Source organism: Octopus bimaculoides, chromosome 5, assembly GCF_046866305.1.
Source record: "Octopus bimaculoides isolate indiv1 chromosome 5, ASM4686630v1, whole genome shotgun sequence".
Classification (NCBI taxonomy): Eukaryota; Metazoa; Mollusca; class Cephalopoda; order Octopoda; family Octopodidae; genus Octopus; species Octopus bimaculoides.
The window spans coordinates 42,920,403-42,941,948 of record NC_142932.1 but is presented as its reverse complement, the minus strand read 5'-3'; the positions used below and the strand labels follow the sequence as shown (position 1 = coordinate 42,941,948).

The 21,546-nt window shown below is 34.5% G+C and overlaps 1 protein-coding gene across 5 annotated transcripts in view; it reads right to left on the bottom strand.

Moving 5' to 3' along the window:
- LOC106879723 (uncharacterized) overlaps positions 1 to 21,546 on the bottom strand; it is a 119,588-nt gene that overhangs the window by 81,833 nt on the left and 16,209 nt on the right. The window contains exons 1-4 of one of the 5 annotated variants that reach the window (XM_089352187.1): positions 15,822 to 15,870; positions 9,422 to 9,582; positions 7,286 to 7,399; positions 159 to 223 (exon numbers count right to left, since the gene is read on the bottom strand). In XM_089352187.1, the coding sequence (XP_089208313.1) occupies positions 159 to 223; positions 7,286 to 7,399; positions 9,422 to 9,544 (302 nt within the window). In that variant the 5' untranslated portion in view covers positions 9,545 to 9,582; positions 15,822 to 15,870. Of the gene's footprint in view, positions 1 to 158; positions 224 to 7,285; positions 7,400 to 9,421; positions 9,583 to 12,805; positions 12,928 to 15,659; positions 15,778 to 15,821; positions 15,871 to 21,546 lie in introns of those variants that run through there. The other 4 variants (XM_014929403.3, XM_014929404.3, XM_052967826.2 and 1 more) reach the window with 4 other exon arrangements.

Sequence of the window (21,546 nt, the reverse complement as noted above, 5' to 3'; positions counted from 1 at the left end):
CAATGACTAAGTACAGTTAATCTTACAACAAACCAAGCCTGTGAGACAATTTCTTTCAATATTTGGTTGGTGTCATTTTACTTTTTATTAAGAAAATATAAATTTAAAAAAAACAAAAAAACTAAAGAGACAATTAGTTTGGTAATTCCAGTACTTACCTGTTGGCAAAACCCACATTGTTATCGAATGGACTGAGAGAAACCAGGTTTATGGTATCAGCTTTCTGGAAATAATGAAATGGTACAAGCATAAGACAAAACTAGATCAATGGGTTTTCAGACAGTAAGGTAAATGATATGGTAAACACTACATTTAAAGGGGTAGAAGAGAGTCAGTAGACACTAAGTTATAGGGGTAGAAGCAGAGTTATAGGTGTAGAAGAGTCAATAAATACTAGATTATAGGGGTAGGAGAAGAGTCAATAGATACTAGGTTATAGAGATAGGAGAGTCAGTAGATACCAAGGTTATAAAGGTAAAAGGAGGAGTCAGCAGATATGTGATATACCTTTTTACTTTTTTAAGTCAGTGGACTGTGGACATGCTGGGTACCATTTTAAAGGGTTTAATCAAACAAATCAACCACAGTATTTGATTTTTCTTATAAGCCAGGCACTTCTTATACTGGATCTTTTGGTGAAGTACTATTTTCTGGAGATGTACCACTGGTTGTCAAGCAGTGTTGGGAGCCAAACACACACACACACACACACATATATATATAGATGACAGGCTTCCTTTGGTTTCCATGTACCAAATCTACTGACAAGGATTTGGTTGGCCCAAGGCTATTGTAGAAGATACTTGCCCAAGGTACCATGCAGTGGGATTGAACTTAGAACCATGTGGTTGAGAAGCAAACTTCTTATTATACAATCACACCTGTGCCTATAAAAGTGAGATACTTACAGCACCAAGAATCTTCTGTGTTGATTCAAGTTACTGTAGGGTTTTAAATTAGAAGCTGAAGCATCAGAATTATTATTTATAACTTTTATGTGCTTCGAGATCCAATTCTAAAAACAAAGAATTATTTCACATCCTCTCAAAAGTTTATAAATTCTTTTGACATCAGCAACATACAATTCTCACTGATAAGAACCTCCAGGTCCTACAAAGCTGCATGCTTTCCTGTCTCACACAAGGACTGAAGCAAATAAAAGAATAAGAAGCTTTTTTATATAGATGTATAGGAATGTGTTAAATAGCTCAGCGGGCTGCGTGTTTGAATCACGTCGGAGGGTCACCACTTTATAGGAAAGTGGGTTATACATCATTAGATGTACACCTGACTTTCCTATATTAAATTAGAAATTAACGAACGTTGAACTCCAGACTATCAACACAAACAATATTTATTCATGGTGGAAAATATACATCTTTAATCTTGTTTGTTGAGACGTCTTCGGTGTGTCAGAACATGGTTGTTGGGACGTTGGTATATTGATGTGAGCTGTCTAGCATGAGTTCGAAAGATGGAGAGACAGCTAGACACGTCCTTGCTCAATCGCTGGCCAGCAAGAAAGAGACAGAATGAAGCGGGAAAGCTTGGATGTTGAATTCCACGCATGCGCACGGCGTTACTACAGATGTTTTCAATCTAGTTTGAATTCTTTGCCATCAAATTTGATGGCAAAGAATCCAAACTAGATTGAAAACATCTATATTTATTTTTGTTTATTCAGAGAGAATACAAGAATTTTTTTTCTTTTCTGCAAGGAAGAACTTTGTTCAAAATATGTGAAACTTCCCCTCACAACAATCTACTAACTTAATTTTACTTTTACACAAACGTATGCAATTTTTGCTGATGGTAATCACCACCAGTTTGCTTGGATTCTGATTTGGTTTTGCTGTGTTTTTTTTTTCTTCTATCCACAGCCATAATGCACAAGTATTGCTAGTCTGAAACAGATAATACATTTAGCAAAAGAAGACTTATGATGTCCTGTGATGAACTGATAGTGAGTTCAGACAGCACAAAAAGAAAGAAACCTAGTCAGACTTCAGTACATGCATGCCTCTGTCTGTGTGTGTAACATACCTGGACATGTGTAATATGTGTTTGTATTGTATTTTAGGATGAGTTTAAATATTTGTTACATTATAACAATTAAAGACATTATCATTAAAATTACTGTTGTAATTAAATGGAATTAAAACATCTGCAATTCAAACTAATTTACACAAATAATTAAATGAGATTAATTTACGACTTCTACATTTTGTATTTTTTTTCTTCTTTTTTTCAAATTTTAATTTAGAGAAATGTTGCATAAAACAGTATTATTATTATAATTATTATTATTATTATTATTATTATTGACAGAAGTTACATCAAGTCACCAAATAATTAGCATCAGTCTAGACAAAGCTGCACTGAAATAATTTCAGAAAATATAGCCTAGTCACCAATAAAAACTTACAGTAATTAGTCAATACAAACAATAATTTTCAAGTGACTGTCATTGAAAGGTAGAATATGTATCCAGATTTTATCTGGTAGGCCACATACAAAAACAGTTTTTGAAAAATACATCGCTATCAACATCAACTTTATTACTAAAATCAACTAAGGAGTGACTATGTAGTTACTTGATCTAACAACTCAATATAGATGTCAATAACAGGGTCTGTATGCGGTCACTCAACCAGCTAAAAACAGTAACCATATCTCAATCAAATCACCTTCTGTTGTCTTAAAAAAAGAAGGATACATTGGATGATGTGGTCCAAGATGCTTGAATAATAAAAGATAGGATGGTCATGGCTTAAAGAATGTCTTTGATCATAATTTTGTTCAGTCAGAGTTAAACAACAACTTGTACTATTTTCTTTACAAAAACGGGTTGGATAATTTTTACAAACTCCTATATCTCTACAAATATTGTTTGATCATCTATCAATCATAATACAACTAAATTCCATTCCTAAAACAAAAAATTCAACAGAAAAAAAAATATGCAAATATTAAGATGAATGCATTTAATTATACCTGTATTATTCTAGCTAATTAAAATTGACACATTTGTTATATTCAGGAAAAACAGTGAGATATGAATTCATGATCATATGATCAGCAACCGTCTATCATTATGAACTCTGAGCCAAGTTAAGAAAAATGTGATTAGCACACTGGAGTTCAATGAAACAAAGCCACAACACTACATCCCTCCAATTTATTAACAACACACATTACAGTTTGTATCTATGATAAAGCTAACAATTTCTAACAAACCATCATAGAAACCTCATTTTCTTCATATAACAAAAACTGATTCACAATATATTTTGTATTCTTTTTTTTTAGCCTTTTAGTATTTGGATGACTCTGTCATATGTAATGCTTATTTATTCACATTGTTTTGAATTAATTACGCATTATCTTGTAGCTTTGAGATTTCAATAATGTGATTGTTTATTTTTAAAATGACAATCTGGAGTAGGAGTGAGAGGCCAAATCTGGCCAGTTTGAACATAAAACAAGTAAAATATGTAGGCGGAATATGGTTGGATTAACACATAAAGCATGGCAGGCCACGATCATGGCCCAAATAGATGCATTTAATTTATGAGTGTTTGTTGGGGTCTAATGTCAATCAAATGCTCTGATCCCCCCCCCACCCCGAATGCAAGAGGACTAAATAGTTCAACTAATAACTTTTCAGATGATATAAAATTTGCCACCATTATATACTAAAATGATATTTTAACTATTTTTTGTTTTTTTATGTGTGCATGGTAGTCTCATTTTCATAAAATGTGCTCAGCAGTCCATGCTATGTAAGTGCAAATCCCAGTGCTTTACGGGTTAAATGCTAAAAGGTTAAATTTTTATTTTGCTAAGGGCTAAAATAGCTTTGGTCCAGAACATCTGCTAACCTTTTAATAAGGTCTTGAAACACATAATGAGACAGCTGGGCACAAGTGTTTGGACACTGATAACTTAGCATGGCTGACTGGACATTCAGCCTGTTTTAGCAACAATACTTTTGGGGGATCTATTTTAAAATGGGGGCACCAGTTTTCATTTATGTCTTATGTAGTGTTTTTGGTACCGAAAGACTTTCAAACTTCGTATACTTATCTATTTTGTGTTATAGAACAGAAAAAAATTTTTGTATTCGAATTTATTTCATGTAAAAAATTGTCTTATTTCGATAATTTCTACTAATCACTGACGTCTATTCAGTTGAAAACAGTTAGCGCTGTAACGGTGTATATCATAATCCCCTAACCCTAACCCTAACTAGACTGTTAACCGTAACCGTAACCCTAACTCTAGAATCCGAACTTTAAAATTGTTACACACATAGATACGCACAGCGTAATTTATTATATAAACAATATATGCGTATAAATTACGATTAAACCGGATGACATATGTCACAGGGAATAACATTTTTATGACCGCCCAGCAGTAACTCTATTCAGCTGAATAGACGTCAGTGATTGGTTGAAATTACAGAAATACGACAACTTTAACATGGAATAACTTGCGAATTCCTTTTTTTTGTTAAGAAGACTAAGAGTAAAAGATGTTTTATATGACACATTCTACCAGTGTCCCAAGTTTCAAAGTGTTTCGTTAGTGTTTCGTTAAGAAAATACTGGTGCCCCCGTTTTAAAATAGATCCCTGGAAGCAAATACACATATATGCATGCACTCCCAGAAATATATACAGACAGAAAGAATGAGAAGAAGAGAGAGAATGAGAGAGAGAGAGAGAGAGAGAGAGAGAGAGAGAAAGAAAGAGAGAGAGTGAGCGATTACAATTCATTAATTGAACATGATTGACAAAAACACTTTCTGCCTCATCATACACATAAAGAGAAGTATGCACACACAAAAACAGTGAGCGAGATGAAGGGGAGGAGGAAGAGAATGAGAGAAACACTATACTATCTGATGTCAAATAAGTCAGCATTGAATTGGCAATGCCAAGTAGGCAGCACCAAATAAAGCTGTGCCAAAATATCTCATACCTGCCCCTAGACAGATTTTTTTTTCAGTGGAAGTCTTTTTACAGTTGAGTGAACAAAAACATGTTAAATATAATTGTACCCACCTATATTACAACCATTTCTGCTTAATGTACCTCTACTTAATTAATTCCAGCTTGACGACAAAGCTTTACACACATCAGCAAATTTATTATTTGCTGTTTAAATATAAGAACAGCAGTTCTTAGTGGGCTATGAATGACAGATTTTGTGTTCATAGCTGATGAAGCATAACAACACAGACCCACATCCTATTTAATGACATCATTTATAACCCAGTAATGTATTTTTCAAACACATTGTCCATAAGAATTTCTCTCCCAAGACATCCTTTTTCTGCAGTTGTCTAAGCAATTGTCTCACTATGCTTCAATGTACTGAACTTGTTAAGTGTCCATAGTTAGATTTTAATCATCATTGCTTAGTGATGATTAAAATATAGTTAATTAATCCTTTAGCATTCAGATTACTCTATCTAATGTAATGACTATTTAATCACATTGTCTTGAATTAAATGGGCATAATCTTGTAGCTGTGAGATTTTGATGACATGGCTGTAGTTTTAGAATGTCAGTGTAGGGTAGGAAAGAGAGGCTGGATCTGGCCTATTTGAACATAAAACAGGTTTGATATTTGGGCTGAACATGGTCAGTTTAAATGCTAAAAGGTTAAACATTAATGGTTTTAACTTCAACCAATTATCCCAAATCTTAAGACAAGAAGATGTAAAATATACTTAGTTTGTGAATATACTATCAACTAGCCACCAACCAGTGGCACAAACTTCTATTCCAATTTTAAGAAATGTTTGTTCTAGCAAGGCATCTACGTAATCCTTAAAACAGTGCAATGTTTCTAAAAAATATGTGGAAGGTATTGTGAACTTGGTGTTCTGCTCTGAATGTTGTAATGTAACACTCACGAGTTGTGTAATGTAACAGTCATGAGATATACGAGTTGTACGTGTGTACATGTATGTATGTACACACACAAAATTTGTTAACTACACAACTATGCCAAGGGACTACAGATGAAAATCCTACTACAGATGCTGAATTATATGCAAAAGCAAAGTAGCTAAGCAGGAAAGTTATAAGTTCATGAGTTCAAATTCATGAATAGTATTCTTTTCATTACAGTATGCTTCACACTCTAGGGCTTAATTATTCACCAAGTAGTTAGAAATAGATACCAGATCTTATAAAAATGTTCGGGAAAAAACTGATGTCTAATCTAGGTCAAAATTCATCTCATATCTGCTCAGTGAAACCATAGGCAAGAATTTGTTTTTTATAAATTCTTAAAATGTTTGGAGGCATTTACATATTTCTACTGCTTTACATCTTTACTGATAGTTTAGATGGTTGAATCAGTAAGGTATCAAACAACTAGCGATTTGTTGTATCCTTGGATAAGATACTTAACCCTCAAATGTCTAAGCTGTAAATAGACACAGGACTATAGCTTTCACTGGCACATGTGTAAAACTTGGATTTTCTACCCTGCAGCCATGATAGAACACAGCTCTAGAATTACTCTGTGATCTTTCAGTGTCATTATAACTTGTATAGCCTCATCCTCTAAGAAGCAGTAATATTATAAACATTTATGAATATTTTATTGACTTGCAATGTTGTGATCAGTTTCTCCCAGAGGAAATATTATAGTTGATAGACACCTCATTTGCTTAACACCATATAAACTAGAAACTGGAAACAAGCACTGGCTCAGTAGAGTGCAAGGTTCTATAAAACAGTTGAGAGAGCAATACAGCTCTAGACAGGAGATGGAAAAGCCAACTTATGATGATGATGTCAACGGTGATTGGAACATATCTTAACAAAATGTTCTTATATAAAATTATGATGGAAAGTTTAATATGAGAGTGAACACTTTAAAATAGGCAGTTTCATAGCATAAAAACTAAAGGTTTACTAACTGGTGATACAGATGATGATGATAATGAGAACAATGATGATGATGATAATGAAAAGGATGCTAATATAATGATAATATATAATGATAATAGTGCTGCTGTTGATGATGATTATCATTAATTATGTAATGCAAGATAACATTGAAAACAATATATATAATAGAGACCCTTATAAACTATGTCAAAAATGAAAATATAAAAAACAGAGAAACAACAATAAGTGTAAAAATGGCCAATGTTCATAAAGAAAAATAAATAAATATAGACAGATAATGATAAATAAAATGAATGCAAATTGTAAGGAAAATGATGAATAAAGAAGAAGAAACTGAAAAACCAAACTTACCATGTCTGCAAATACTACACGTAAGTTGTTGAAATTCTGCCTGCCGAATACATAGACACCACCTGTGTTGCTGCCAAGAGCAACATATCTTCGAGATACTGAGATACAGGTATACTAAAATAGAGAAAATAATGATTTTTTAAAAAATTAGCTACAAAGTCTTAATAGTGGAGAAAAATACAGGGTATATCAGATGGAGAGTGCAAGAGAGATGACAATTTAGTGTAAACACTGGTGTTGCTGTACTCTGTCTCCAAATGCAGGAGTTAATGTCTCATCACAAGGTGGAGTAGCTCTCTATGTTTTTTGACCCCTTCCATCATGATAGTAGATTTGCTCAGTGCCACCCATCAATGTAGGCAATAAATATCCCACACAAAAGTGAAAGCTTTGTTGAGTCACATATTGTGACTCTGGGATAGCAGTTTCTATGAACCTGACTGCTCTCAAAAATTAAGTAAAAAAACAGGAAAAATAATCCAGAATTCTTGTCTGGTATTGGATCAATCCCAAAATCTAATCAGTTCGTGCCAGTCATGAGACCAAACATCCCTGAAAGTTTCATCCGAATCCATCCAGCAATTCTGAAGATATCTAGTCCATTATAAACAAACTAACAAACACGACTGAAAACAATACCTCTGCCTTCACTAAGGCGGAGGTAATAATTTCTAACATTGGTACCACGAGGAGGAAACAGTTAATTATATCAATCCCAGGACTTGGCTAGCACTTACTTAATCAACCCTGGATGGATAAAAGACAGGATTTGAATTCAGAATACAAGCTAAATATTGCAAGGCATTTTGTCCAATGTCCAAACGATCCTACCTCCTCCCCCATAATAATAACAATAGTTTCTGATTTAGGCATAAAGCCAGTAATTTTGATGGGGGAGGGAATTACTTGAATCCATTGACCCCAGTACTTGACTGGTACTGTCTTTTATCAACCCTGGAGGGATGTAAAGGTAAAGTTTACCCTAACCAGATTTGAACTTGGAATGTAAAGAACCAGAGCAAATACCACAAGGTACTCTGTCTGATGCCCTAACAATTCAGCCAATCCACCACCTTTAAATTTCTAACAAAAGGACAAGGTTAGAAATTCGAGGAAGGGGTTAGTTAATTAAATCAACCTCAGTACTTGACTGGACTTTATTTCATTGATGCCCAGAGGGATAAAAAGCAAAGTTGGTCTCAGTGGAAATTGAACTCTGAACATAAATGCCACAAGGCGTTTTTTTTTTTTTTCTGAGGTTCTCATGGTTTTTCCAATCCACTACCCCTTAAGTCAATCCATTTAAAAATAATCATTTCCCATATAAACACAAAGCTTCAAATTTATAGGATGGGTATAGTTGATTCTATCAACCCCAGTAGTTAACTGATACTTATTTTAATAATCCTAGAAAAGCAAAGTTGCTCTGGACAGAATTTGAACTTAGAGCAATCACTGCAAAGGCATTTTATCTGATACTTTAACAATTCTGACAATAGTGATAAAAATTACAGATGTAGCCAGTTGGACACAGGTTAGTTTGGTCATAGGAAGACCACACATACACACGTACATGTAAGAATACAAACTGTTGGTCTCTAAGCTGGTTGGCCAAGACCCCACTAACTCAGTTATCCACATCCATGCCCGTGTAGTCCCAATAAATGAATACTGTGTGGACTCCTCTATATACTTCTCAAAACTCGGTGCAGTTGATTCTGTGTCTGTATGTATGTGTGTGTGTGTGTGTGAGAGAGAGAGAGAGAGACAGACAGACAGACAGAGAGCAAGGGACAGCAAAAGATCAACCCCACTACTTAACAAGTGGATCGGGCATTTTAGGAATTAAAAGTTTCGGCCAGGTACAAAGCAGTACTCACAAGTTAAATCAACCCTAGTACTTGACTGATATAGCTAGTAGACTGGCTTTTTTAAGAGTTAAACGTCTTTGCTAGATACAATATCAAGCAAATTAAATCAATTTTAATGCCTGGCTGGTGATATAAACAAGATACAAACTTCTAACTTCAATTAGTTGTCTGGTATCCACTTCACTTGGTCACTTGCCACACACACATACCCACATATAATCAAAATACTGTGAAAAACAAGCAACAATAACTACAGGTGACATACCTTTAGGCGAGAAGATCCCTGAAGTGGCACCTTCAGCTGATCCAAAGCAGAAGATTCCACTAAGATATTGGTCCATGTTTTTCCTTCTGATTTCCCAGAAGCTTCTGAAGTTGCTGTCTCCATTTACCTAGCAGGCCATCCAATATGTAAAAACGAAGAACCTGTCATGGAAAAAATATAATCTACATGGGCATGGATGTGGATTATAGTGAAGAAATATCATCATCATCATCATCATCGTTTAACGTCCGCTTTCCATGCTAGCATGGGTTGGACAATTTGACTGAGGACTGGTGCAACCAGATGGCAACATCAGGCTCCAATCTAATTTGGCAGAGTTTTTACAGCTGGTTGCCCTTCCTAGCGCCAACCACTCAGAGAGTGTAGTGGGTGCTTTTATGTGTCACCCGCACAAATATTTTTAAAAAAAGAAGCTAAAACAGAAACAACAGCAGTATGTTCACAACATTAGTCATAAATAAGTGTATAGTTCAAAAATGTTCTGATTTATAAATACTTCAACTTAAACCTCTTATTTCAGTGATTTCTTCCCTTATACTTGCATGCATAACTTAATGCTTTAAGCTGCATTAGTGAAAGGAAATAATGTCTTTGGAGTGGGGTAGTACCACAAGGCCTGAGATTTTGGGGAAGGGGGCAAGTCAATTACATTAATCCCAGTGCTCAACTGGTACTTATTTTACTGACCCCAAAAACATGAAAGTCGACCTTGGCGGAATTTGAACTCAGAACATAAAGATGGACGAAATATCACTAAGCATTTTACCCAGTGTGCTAGCGATTCTGCCAGCTCACCACCTTCACCTAGATAATATATGCAATCAGTTATTTCTAAAGAGCTTTTAACACATGAAATCAATCTTCACTGTTAGTTTGTGATAACACTCTACTTCTTGTGCATCCATAATTTACTCCTCTTCACTCTTTTTCTGTAAATTAAGCACATACACACATACCTATCTATTTTGCTTTCAATTACCATATTGTATGCACAACAACATAGAAATAGAGGAAGAAAAGAAATGAGTAAAAGTGAAATGGAGAACTACTGAAGTGCGAAAATAGGTTTAACAAGAGCAAGAATAATATAATAAATACATGTAAGAAGGTTATTTAATTTTAAAAAATACATAGAAAGTTGAAAAGTTCTAATATTTTCATCAAAATACTTTAAATCAATGAGAATTAACCAACTCAGACATGCATGCAAAAGTAATTCTTGTTTCTGGATTTGCTAGGCAACAAACTGTTAGAAATGGAAACAGATTTAGAACATCAAATAGAATTTGTTTTGTGTAAATAAATATATACAAATAGATGTGACACAGAAACAAAACAAGCAGGAAATGCAAAAGAGCACTGAAACAAATAGAGATCGAGTGAGAATTAGAGGAAATGGAACAAAATTAGTCTTCTGGAAATAAAGATGAAATACTGTTATTGGTTTTTCTGAAAATAAATGAGCTATGTCCATTATTTGTCTCTCTACAATTGTTGGTCTAATTAAATCTATGTTTATGTCTCACATGTGTATTATTTATATTGGCAACAGCAAGACCATCGGGTTGTAAAAAAATCTGCCTTAACAAATTCTATGCAAGCATGGAAAAGTGGATGTTAAACAATGATGGTGATGGTAATTATCTCTATCCAATGTGATTATCTCTGCTCAATATAGTATTAATCAATGATGATCATGGCAATTATCTCTGTGGTCATGCTAGGACACAATCAGTTATATATTTTTCTGACGTAATAAAATACTGAGTAATCTTATGTTGGTTCATTACAAATACATTATCGGTACCTTATGTCACCAAAAGTTAAGTCGTCCAATGAAGGAATCAAATGCTGATATACAACAAACTGAAACACGATTCAGCCACTGGCTCACAGGCATACTGTCTCTACTCTGTCTTTTCTATTGCGACTATAATAGCCTCTGTTCTTCAGAGTCCTGTTCATCCTTAACTCAGCTAGCCCTTACTTATTTGTTTTCCCACTTCACGTCACCTGTGTTGTATCCAACCCTTCAGAGCATGCATTAACTACTATGACCAATTCTTCTTCTCCAGAGCACCAACTTTCTGGAATCTTCTCCTTGATCACGTCTTGTTACAACAGTTTAAATGGAACATTAACAACATAGCCAGTCTCAGAAAGCCTGCAAAGATAATGGGTACTGCCTCTACATCAAACAACATACCTAGTTCCATCCGTCAACCATCAACACAATCACCACACCTCTAGAAATAATATATTATGTAATAAAACCTATATTTAGAGATAGTGTTGATGATGACAGAGATAGTTGGATACGTAGCTTGAGTGTTTACATTTTGTGCCTACTTGCTAAAAACGATAGGTATATCTACCACAAATCACATCCGACAGGAAAGACTTCTTGATTGGATAAGGTTGTCTTAGATAAATAAAATGGAATAATTATGATTAGAACTACTCTGATCATAAAGGTCTGCTTGATCTGACAGCTGATATAGTGTTAAACAACTATGTAATTCAACGAGAGATATTTGATACCATGTGATTGTACAATAGTATTTCAATACACAGCAGCAAGATTCATCGGAGATAAATAACCAAAGAATAAAGTACGACAAATTCAAAGATAGCACGTTAATAAGGTTACAATTGGTAACTGTCCTGTTACACGGCGAGGTTGTCAAAGTGAATCACAGACCTGGAATAAGGAAGTAACTTTTACCCTAAACATATATATTTCGCACCGTGTGCATGCATTTTATATTTCAACAACTTTTTGTAAAATGTGTCGCTAAAACAAACCTACATTTATATCAAAGAAGATGCCACCACATGTTCGTAAACAGGTGAGAGATGAAGCTGGCGAAAGAGAAATAACGACTACTATACAGTTGTCAAAATACCATGGAGATAGGCGAAGGTAATTAAGTGCAATAAACACTCATAGAACACCCACAGTTAAAATGCCAACTTGATTGGCCTGTGACAAATTCAGAAGTAATACAAGTATTATTTACGTTTCTCTAGATTGTGCTTTGGTCCCAGGCCATCCCTGATTCAGCAGACTTATGGTCTCAAAAACATTCTATTCCTGACCAATTCATATTTTTCAGACAAAGTTAGTCTGGGACTACATCCTCCAATAATGCCCTTTCATTTTTAAGGGTGTTTTTTAAGGGAGGAATTGTCTACTACAGCGACTGTGTAGGGGCTCCCTCGCTTGCTCGTATTTTACCAGATCAGCCCTGAACATAGAAAAACTATGATCAAAAGAATTCCATCCGTAACCATCCGACTTTTTTTAAAGCTGTTCAGCTGTAAGTTGGTTGCTATTTCTAGCAAGGAACAAGCGTGACATACCTTAAATTTTCGTTATCAAAGGTATCCATCAACGGGGTATCCATACAGAGAGCATATGAAGACAGTGCAGCTCGACAGTCGAGGTTCTCTGTTATAGAAAGTGTGGAGTTGGGTGGGGCGGGTACACTACTTCCTACGACCTGTATATAGAAAATCTACTTTTCGAAATGTTAGCTGACTAATACATTAAAAGTTTATTTATTATTTATAAGGAAACTTAAGAGTAATATCTATTGGGTATTCACATTTGTTTATGCTTTTTATATAACTATTATATCTACATAATTCTTCTTTATTTCCTTATTGGCCACAAAAATCGCGTATATCTACTATTTATTAAATACTGTGTGTGTGTGTGTGTAAGAGAAAAAGCACGTCTATTGAAAATGACGGGAAAATGGGAGATACACATATGGAATGCATAATCGACACAAAATGAAAATGTCTTCGATTATTATATTACGTGTTGATGATTCATAATTAAAAAAAAAGTGTTGGGCGTTATTTTAGACATCTCCCTTTTCAAAACAGCTTGTCTAGTTTACAGGCATCACTAACGAAACTATATACCTTCCATGCAATTCATTCAACCTTCGATTTTACGATTAACAAACGAAAAAGAAAAACCTTTTGACTGACGGAGCCAGTCTGTCATCTAAGATGGTATATCAATGAGTTTGTTTACGACAGACAGCACCATGCTGCTACAGTTGTAACAGCAACAGCAAGCATGTTATTTGAAATTATTCAACACGCTGAATTAAAAACAAGGGGTAAAAATCTACAAGTGCACATCTACGTGTGTGTGTACATGTGTGCGCGCGTGCGTGTGCGTGTGTGTGTGTCTGGTGCGCACGTACAAGAGTGGCCAGTAGCTGCATAATATAGCTGATATTGAAAAAATGGCATCAATGGTTCGTGTTGCGCAACCAGCACTACCTTTGCTAAATGCTTCAAGTTGTTAACATTTTATTTATCTGTATAAAACTTAAGTTTTATAATCAACACAATATATTCGTTCATTTGTAGCGAAAAGCGTAGATTCCAAGGTACTATTAAAAAAGAATACAGTAGAGCTAATTTACCCATTCATGGATACATCGATAAGACAAAGGAATCAAGCAATCGATTCTACTGTGCGCATCTTTGACAATGAATGTGTGTGTGTGTGTACAGACGGATGGGATGTCCCTGCTAAGCATCCACATCTACAAGGCTTTCTTTGTAACATTCTCTAGATTTCATTATTTTCCTTCGAGAGTAATACACACACGTCTGTCTATGTGTATATCATTCGTTGGTCGGTCTATAATGTTAGCATAAGAGCCAAGTGATAGCGGCAGGGATGCAGAGATGAGAGAGGAATATAATTAGGGAGTGAATGATTAGTTGTGATAGATAGAATGGCGAAGAAAGAAAGAGAAGCTTTAGCTCGATTTTTAAATAAAACAGAAATTACTGAGGATAGAATATTTTTCTTACTTTATTTATATACTATACTCACCAACTCAAGCCTTTGTTATGATTTCTCTAGTCTGTGTTTAACTATGCAAACTCCATTATCCAAGAGACATATTTGCATAACGATACAGCTAACAAGTGGGTTTGAAACAAACACCTGCAAGTCATTTTCGACAAACTGAAAATGAACCTAAAAGAACACTACAGCAAAACAATAATAATGATGATTTTGTTGGGCACAATATTGATTTTTTTTTTATCTGAAAACCTGAAATTTACCTTATACAATTAGCCATTGCAATTGTTTACTAGTAAACAATTTCTCTTTTCAATTTAGTTTTAAGCGAAAGATGAATATTTATCATAAATTTTTAAATTGACTGTTATGTTATTGGTATTAATATTTAGCGATTTATCTAGTTATGACGAAAGAAAGAAAAAAAATTAATAAAACGACCCATAGGTAAATTGATCCAAAAACCTAAAAGTACAAAATTTGCATACACCTCGGATAAGAGAATTCATAGAAATTTAGGATACTATGCCTGATATAAAAGAAAGAAATTATGACATATTGATCACGGTTGGAAAGCTTTTGTTCATGATCAGGGCTGCCATAGGACTACAGAACAACAACGAATAAAATGCATTTCACATTTAATCTGACGCCCCTATTGTCTCGGTCGAAATAATTATAATTTTTTTTCACCTAACACAAAGGTTTCAGTAAGTATATGTAGAGGGAGGGGATAATAGTGCCTTTCTCAAACGAGCTAATATTTTTTTTTTTTACATAGACACAATAATTGGTAATTAAACAATTATTGGGAGGTTGATGATACGGTGCATGTATATTATACAAACACATACATATATGTATGTACGATGTAGATGCATCCATATATAACAATCATCGTATATATACATAGATATTTATGCATAATACAAATGCATGTACATAAATATATATTCTTACATAACATACATGCGCACAGATTTTGTATTTAGTATTTCTTCGTTATACACCCAAAACTACGTGCTGTATATAATGCATGCACACACACACCTGGAGGTGGAAGGGGTGGGGGTACGCATGGCTGATACAATGAATGAAAATACTAAGTGCTAGTGACAACGTTTAATGATGACAACGGGTTCTTACAAGCGAAAAATAGATAACGTGTTCTCCGACAATATTAAAGAACGAAACAGTGTTCTGTTGTGGAAAACATACACACACACACCCTAGAATACCAAGGAAATCGTAGCGAAAGCTAAAACAGACGGAAATAAATGAAGTAGAGAAGCAGAAGAAAAGAAAATAGCACATAAATTAAAGCAAACCGAACAATTATAGTGATTACATTTTTTCTTATATGCTTTAAACACTTACTTTATCAGTAGTGGACAACCCGTTTTGTTTTCTTTGCGTAAAGTACCCAGGGTGTAATTAAGAGCACACACCTATCCGTTCTCACATGATACATTCTCTTTAAATCGTGGGATGCACTAAGTCGAAACAAAAAGAACAAACTAGTCGATCATATTTACTTACGTAAGCCTCGTTATCGGACATTCCTATTGATATGGGTTATTTTTGTCTTGCAGTGCAGACGACGCGAAAATTTTTTTTATAACAGTATGGACTGCGGCCAAGCTGGAGCACAGCTTTGGAAATTCAGTTTTTTTTTTTTTTTCTAAAAAGAAGAGAAAACTTATGAGAGAGTTCTAGATGGATTATTTTAAGAGTAATATTGGAAGTATTTCAAACTGATAGTGTTGGTTGGTAACTTTCCACTTTTTTTTTGTTTGTTTTACTTTGCACTGCAGCTAGACAGGGGCACTGCCTTCAAAGGTTTATGCCAAGTGTTAATTCTATCGGTCGCTATTTACTGAACCGTTAAGTTATGGGGATATAAACAAACTAATATAACCAATGCAAACATGCACACACACACATACATACATACATCATCATCATCATCATCATCATCGTTTAACGTCCGCTTTCCATGCTAGCATGGGTTGGACGATTTTATTGAGGACTGGTGAAACCGGATGGCAACACCAGGCTCCAATCTAATTTGGCAGAGTTTCTACAGCTGGATGCCCTTCCTAACGCCAACCACTCAGAGAGTGTAGTGGGTGCTTTTACGTGTCACCCGCACGAAAACGGCCGCGCTTGAAATGGTGTCTTTTATGTGCCACCCGCACAAGAGCCAGTCCAGGGGCACTGGCAACGATCTCGCGCGAAAACCCTACAAAGGCCAGTCAGGCGGTACTGGCAACGGTCACGCTCAAGATGGTACATCTTATGTGCCACCCGCACAAGAGCCAGTCCAGGGACACTGGCAACGATCTCACTTGGCTTGCCGGGTCTTCTCACGCACAGCACATTTCCAAAGGTCTCAGTCAGTAGTCATCGCCTCGGTGAGGCCCAATGTTTGAAGGTCTTGCCTCACCACCTCAGCCCAGGTCTTCCTGGGCCTACCTCTTCCACGGGTTCACTCAACTGTTAGGGTGTGGCACTTTTTCACGCAGCTATCCTCATTCATTCTCACCACATGTCCAAACCAGCGCAGTCGTCTCTCTTGCACACCACAACTGATGCTTCTTATGTTCAGCTTTTCTTTCAAGATACTTACACTCTGACGGGTATGCACATTGACATTACACATCCATACATACATTATATATTTTAAATACACACACATATACACACGCATATATATATATAGTATAATTCAGGTAATAACCTCATAACATACATTTAAGAGCATATACCATGCATCACTCTACAGCAGGATATTTCCCAAGGCTGGAGAAACATGTGGAACACCACTATTGTATAGGATTAATATAAGAGTAATATCACAGAAGAATGGAAAATGCCACACTGACAACATTTGTTTCTGCACCAGCCTTTACTTGATGAGTTTACATTTATATATCATTATGTAAGATAACTCCTTAGAATTACTAGATAATTAAATATTCAATTTCATAGTAATTTTAAAGAATGATCTTATATAATCATATATAAATCTAAACTCAGCATCTTGAAGCTGGTGTTTGGTGCAGAAACAAATGTTTTGATGTGCTATTAAGGCCTGGTATTTTCCATCTTCATATTATACTATTCTTATATATATGACATTGACCACTAACGTGGACATTTAATGTGCTAGAAATAGATCACATCTTGTGTCTAAAAAGACCTAATTTGTTCTCAACATGAAATATAGCGTGATACCAAAACGTAAGCGGGCAAGACATTTAAAATCACCGAAAAGGAACATTATTAAACAGGTACCGGTTTCAAATTTAACAATCTTACCGACTGTCTATTTCTCTTCAGCCTGATTTGTAATGGAACCATAATCATCAGAACCCCATACAAAGTTGCCCACCGCCATAGGTGCGCGTGTATATGGTTCTGCTAATTACAGCTTAACGGTAAAATTCAAAAGTCTTCGTTTTGGCGCGCTAACTCCAGGAATATGTCTGCAGAGAATATTTACTGCGTCGCATATATCCAGTATGAGAACTCGGTAAGGGTTAATATATTATTATTAAAAAAATGGCAAAAAATCATATATTAATTAATATCGATTAATTACCAGGAAGCTAGCACATTTAAAGAATCAAAGAGATTCAGAAACAGTATCTGCATTCTCAGGGGATTAAAGTACATTTTTATATATGACATTGACCACTAACGTGGACATTTAATGTGCTAGAAATAGATCACATCTTGTGTCTAAAAAGACCTAAATTGTTCTCAACATGAAATATAGCGTGATACCAAAACGTAAGCGGGCAAGACATTTAAAATCACCGAAAAGGAACATTATTAAACAGGTACCAGTTTCAAATTTAACAATCTTACCGACTGTCTATTTTTCTTCAGCCTGATTTGTAATGGAACCATAATCATCAGAACCCCATACAAAGTTGCCCACCGCCATAGGTGCACGTGTATATGGTTCTGCTAATTACAGCTTAATGGTAAAATTCAAAAGTCTTCGTTTTGGCGCGCTAATTCCAGGAATATGTCTGCAGAGAATATTTACTGCGTCGCATATATCCAGTATGAGAACTCGGTAAGGGTTAATATATTATTATTAAAAAAATGGCAAAAAATAATATATTAATTAATATCGATTAATTACCAGGAAGCTAGCACATTTAAAGAATCAAAGAGATTCCAGTTTAATAATGTTCCTTTTCGGTGATTTTAAATGTCTTGCCCGCTTACGTTTTGGTATCACGCTATATTTCATGTTGAGAACAATTTAGGTCTTTTTAGACACAAGATGTGATCTATTTCTAGCACATTAAATGTCCACGTTAGTGGTCAACGTCATATATAAAAATGTACTTTAATCCCCTGAGATTGCAGATACTGTTTCTGAATCTCTTTGATTCTTTAAATGTGCTAGCTTCCTGGTAATTAATCGATATTAATTAATATATGATTTTTTGCCATTTTTTTAATAATAATATATTAACCCTTACCGAGTTCTCATACTGGATATATGTGACGCAGTAAATATTCTCTGCAGACATATTCCTGGAATTAGCGCGCCAAAACGAAGACTTTTGAATTTTACCATTAAGCTGTAATTAGCAGAACCATATACACGCGCACCTATGGCGGTGGGCAACTTTATATATATATATATATATATATATATATATATAGATAGATAGATAGATAGATAGATAGATAGATAGATAGATAGATAGATAGATAGATATATGTTGAACTGTTAATCCCCATACATTTTTTGTTGTTTTTTTGTTCTCTCTCCATTTTTTCCTCTCAATCTTTTCTATTGAAGAGCATAGGTTTGAAACATCAAAGACTTTTCCATTCTTCCCAAACATCAAACTAATACACCTGCTTGTTGCTCCTTCACCTGTCTTCATCTTTTGTTTTCCATAAATTTGAACTATATATATATATATATATATATATAATTATGGAGATGTACTTGCATAGCAAGTGACCTGATCTGAGATCGTGTGCTGGAACAAAAACAGTTGCAGCATGGAAGGTGTTTATAAGCCATTTAAAATAACACACAAAATCCGTTAGATTCACTTCAACATTTAAATTTAATTTGTCAAAATATTTTCGTCGCTTTGAGACCGCGACCTGTTCACTGACAAGATGCAGCACAGAATTTTGTCAGTGAACAGGTCGTAGTCTCAAAGCGACGAAAATATTTTGACAAGTTAAATTTAAATGTTGAAGTGAATCTAACGGATTTTGTGTGTTATTTTAAATGGCTTATAAACACCTTCCACGCTGCAATTGTATATATATATAATAAAATAAATAAATGCGCCCTTTTAAAGCCTAGCCAGGCTCATGGGCCTGGTTTCCCGGTTTCAATGGCGTATGTGTTCACCAGCTGAACGGGACGCCAGTCCATCGCAGCATTACTCATTTTTGCCAGCTGAGTGGACTGGAGCAACGCGAAATGAAGTGTTTTGCTCAAGAACACAATGCGCCGCCTGCTCCAGGAATCGAAACCACAATCTTACGATCATGATGCTGGCACCCTAACCACTAAGCCACGCACCTCCACACACACACATAATTCAACTCCGTTAGTAGTTGAATAATATTCTTAAGGCCGCAATTTACTCAGACGCAGCATCTTTCAGAGCTTGTCGCTAATTCAGTTCTTACTCAAATTGAAAACTGTTAACATTTTTGAAGAAGACTGGTCCCTAGCTACATTTTGGCATTAAAAATTGAGATTTGATCCAGTAGAAAAAAGTTTAGATCAAAATTTGTAGTAATGTTATAGGAGAGTAAGTAATGCCACCAATCAAATTTAGATTTAAATAACTTTTTTATTTTAAAAGCAAAATATATTCATCTTAGCTTCAATGATAGAACAAAGCATGAAGAATTTCATAGTTTTGGCCCCATGTAACAAAAATTTGTATCAAAAAAGTTGTGAGTTAAAATATCATTAAAAACTAAGTAAGGCAAAAAATTGGATTTAAGTATAATTAACTTTTTATTTTAAAAACAAACTATATTTTAATTAAGCTTAAATGATGGAGCTCAATTCGAGGAATTTCATGGTATCAATCTCATGCACTGAAGTTTTAAAAGAAAAAAATTATGAGTGTTTGTTTCTCAAATTTGAGAGTGATAATATAGTTCTATACTTTTTTATGAATATAGTTCTATAAAGGGACTTTTAATATATGTCACTGGTATCATTGAGGTAGGGGAAATAATTATCAACAACACCGCTAATTAACACATTTGACACATTATTAATTAGCATAATAGCATAGCCTGGAAAAAAACATGGATTACATGGAAAAATGTGAGCAAGAGAAATAATATTCTTAACATTATAAACCCGGAAAATTACAGGACAAGTTATTACACTTGGAAAAGTTCAGGACAACTTATTACATCTGGTAAAGTACAGAACAAGAAAATTTTTACTTAAAATATTGCAGCTAAGGATAAAATTTGAATATTAAAAGTTATTTTATTTTAATTTACAAAGTAACATTATAATTAAAAGAGGTACCATCATTTTGTTAAAATATTGACACACTAGAATACTTAGAAAATGAGGGCCAGGAGTACCAATATAGCTAAAGTTTTACCCAAAGTAGGCAAATTCCTTATGTAAAAAAATAGGCATTGGGTCAAGACTAAAGATGTGAAGACTTAACAATAACTTAGGCAATAAACTCAAGCAAATTTTACTGTGAATTTGTTATAGGTAGATTTTACTGTAATATATAACTAATTTTTGTATTATTCTATTTATTGTACTAACTAATTATATACTACTATTATTTTTTATAACCTATTTTCAAATTTCTAATCATTAATTAATAATTTAAAAAATGAATTTTTTTTAAGTGCAAAAAATATTTTGAGTTATTTTTTTAATTTTTAATAGAAGTAACAAGTAATAACTAATAGAATGACTTGTAATCATTCAACCACAGTAGTGGTTGAATATATTCTTAAGTCCACCATTTCATCAATTGCAGCAGACTCCAAGCTTCACTACTAATTCAGCTCTCAACTAAATTGCAAACTGTTAAGTTTTAAAGAGAACACCTCCTCAGCTACACTTTGGCATAATTAGTTTGAGATTAGTTTGGTTCAGTAGAAAAAAATTATGTCAAAATATCTGCAACTTCAAGGGGAGCAGTAAAGCCCCTATTCACCTTCAATTAACATAAACTTACTAATTTTAAAATAAAAGTATACTTCTCTTATGCTT